This window comes from Chiloscyllium plagiosum, chromosome 16, assembly GCF_004010195.1.
Source record: "Chiloscyllium plagiosum isolate BGI_BamShark_2017 chromosome 16, ASM401019v2, whole genome shotgun sequence".
In the NCBI taxonomy this organism is placed as follows: domain Eukaryota; kingdom Metazoa; phylum Chordata; class Chondrichthyes; order Orectolobiformes; family Hemiscylliidae; genus Chiloscyllium; species Chiloscyllium plagiosum.
The window spans coordinates 2,509,153-2,511,326 of record NC_057725.1 but is presented as its reverse complement, the minus strand read 5'-3'; the positions used below and the strand labels follow the sequence as shown (position 1 = coordinate 2,511,326).

General features: G+C 49.2%; 1 protein-coding gene across 1 annotated transcript in view; it reads right to left on the bottom strand.

The window, feature by feature from the left end:
• fgf19 (fibroblast growth factor 19) overlaps positions 1 to 2,174 on the bottom strand; it is a 7,465-nt gene that overhangs the window by 1,910 nt on the left and 3,381 nt on the right. Inside the window, exon 2 of the mRNA XM_043706361.1 lies at positions 274 to 377. Within this exon, the coding sequence (XP_043562296.1) occupies positions 274 to 377 (104 nt within the window). The remainder of the gene's footprint in view (positions 1 to 273; positions 378 to 2,174) is intronic.

Genomic DNA, 2,174 nt, shown 5'->3' with positions numbered 1-2,174 from the left:
ACTCACTGCAAACCCCTCCACGCACTTACACACACTTCACTCTCCACACCCTCACCCACACACAGTCACACCCATAGATGCACACATAGTCACATAACCATACGCACATTAAACCACACACAGAGATACACGCCCACAATCGCCCCTCCCCACAAGCAGAGCCCCACATACCCACGGACACACACACAGCCCCCAGAGACCGTCCACCCTCTCACATACCCAGGCAGCATGTCCCTATCCTAGTGCAAGGTGGGTGAATGCTGGAGGACTTACCGAGCCGAGCAACCTGCCCTCCCTCTCCATGCACAGGTAGCGCCCGCTCAGGTAGCCTTTGATAGCCACCACCCCCGGCGCCACCGCCCTCATCTCCAGGAGACCTGCAAAGGAAACAACACGGGCTCAGTGGGACATTCACCCCCCTCTCCCCACCCGCTCCCCGCGTCTGTTTCCCCAACACACTCCCACACATACACTATAACATGAGGCTTTTAGCCAAAACAGTTCCAACTTCCAGAGAGAGAGAGAGTCTCTGTCTCCCGGGGAAGAGAGGCAGGGTTTTGTGAAACTCCCCGCCGCTTGCAGTTCTCCCCCGGGTCTTTGGGAACACGCCTGTTGCTCACTGCAGGGTCTCTCTCTTCCTCAGGAATTGTAGAATTGTAAATCTAGAAACCGCGGAATTCTCTGCCACAGAACAAGGCTGGGGCCAAAACTGGGAAGGCTTTCAAAAATGAGTTATAAACAATTCTCTGGGTTAAAGGGATCAAAAGATAGGTGAAAACAAAAGGAATAGAGGACTGAGTTGGATGAAAATTGAATGATAGAACAGGCTCGAGGGGCCGAATGGCTTATTCCTGCTTCTATTGTCTATGTTTCTATCGACTTTTTTTTTGGGCGGGGGACGAGGGATGGAGCGGGAGTTGAGTGAGTGGCGACCGGTCTCCATCACTCCTTCCCCTCACTCCCCCATTAATGACCCTCTCTGTTAAATCACTGATAGAACCTGCTATTTAAGAAAAACAGATAAAGTTGGTCTGGCGAACGTTACATTCGCTCCCAGTCTCCATCCCGGTTTTGCTGAAGTCCGCTCTCAATCACGCCAGGAGTTTCAACAGTCATTTATTTATGTCAATTCTCCTGCTCCTCGGATGCTGCCTAACCTTCTGTGCTTTTCCAGCAGCACACTCTGATTTCCAGCATCTGCAGTGCTCACTTTTTCCATATTTATTTATCCTCTCTCTCTGACAGTCTGGAAACATTGAGGAACACCAACACACAATTACTGGAGAACTTGGCAGGTCCAGCAGTATGTGTACAGAGAGAAACTTGGTGAATGTTTCGGGTCCACAATTTCAGAGGAAGTCACTGGACCCGAATCATTAACCCCGTTTTCTCTCTCTCCACAGATGCTGCTAGACCTGCCGAGTTTCTCTGGCAATTTCTGTTTTGTTTCAGATCTTCAGCACCTGCATATCCTTGTTAGTAACACAGCCCTCCCCCTCTCTAAGTGAGACAGTGTGAGAGAGTGAATGAGTAAGAGTGAGTGAATGAGTGTGTGTGAGAGAGAAAGTGGACAAATGAATGAGGAAATGAACAAAAGTGTGTGAGTGAGAGTAAATGAGTAAGTGAGCAAGAATGAATATGTGTGTGTCAATGAGTGTGAGTGAGTGAATGAAAGTGAGTATGAGGTGTATGAGAATGAATGAATGAGCGAGAGTGAATGAGTGAATGAGTGAATGAGTGTGAGACAGTGTGTGTGAGTAAAGACTGAGTGTGAGTGAGCAAGAGTGCATGAGTGTGACAGAGAGAGAGTGCAAATGAGGGAGGGTGAGTGAGTAAAGAGTGTGAGCGAGTGTGAATGTGTGTGAGAAAGATTGAATGAGTTAGTGATAGAGAGAGGATGTGTAGTGAGTGTGTAGTGAGGGTGTGCAGTGAGGGTGTGTGGTGAGTGTTAGTGAGGGTGTAGTGAGGGTGTGTAGTGAGTAAGTAGTTAGGGTGTAGTGAGTGTGCAGTGAGAGTGTAGTGAGGGTGTGTGCAGTGAGGGTGTAGTGAGGGTGACAGACTCACTGTACGCACTGCGCTCCCAGCTGTGAGGGTGAGAGACAGGGTATGCAGTGAGAGTGTATAGTGAGTGTGTAATGAGCGTGTGTATAGTGAGGGTGTGTAGTGAGGGTGTA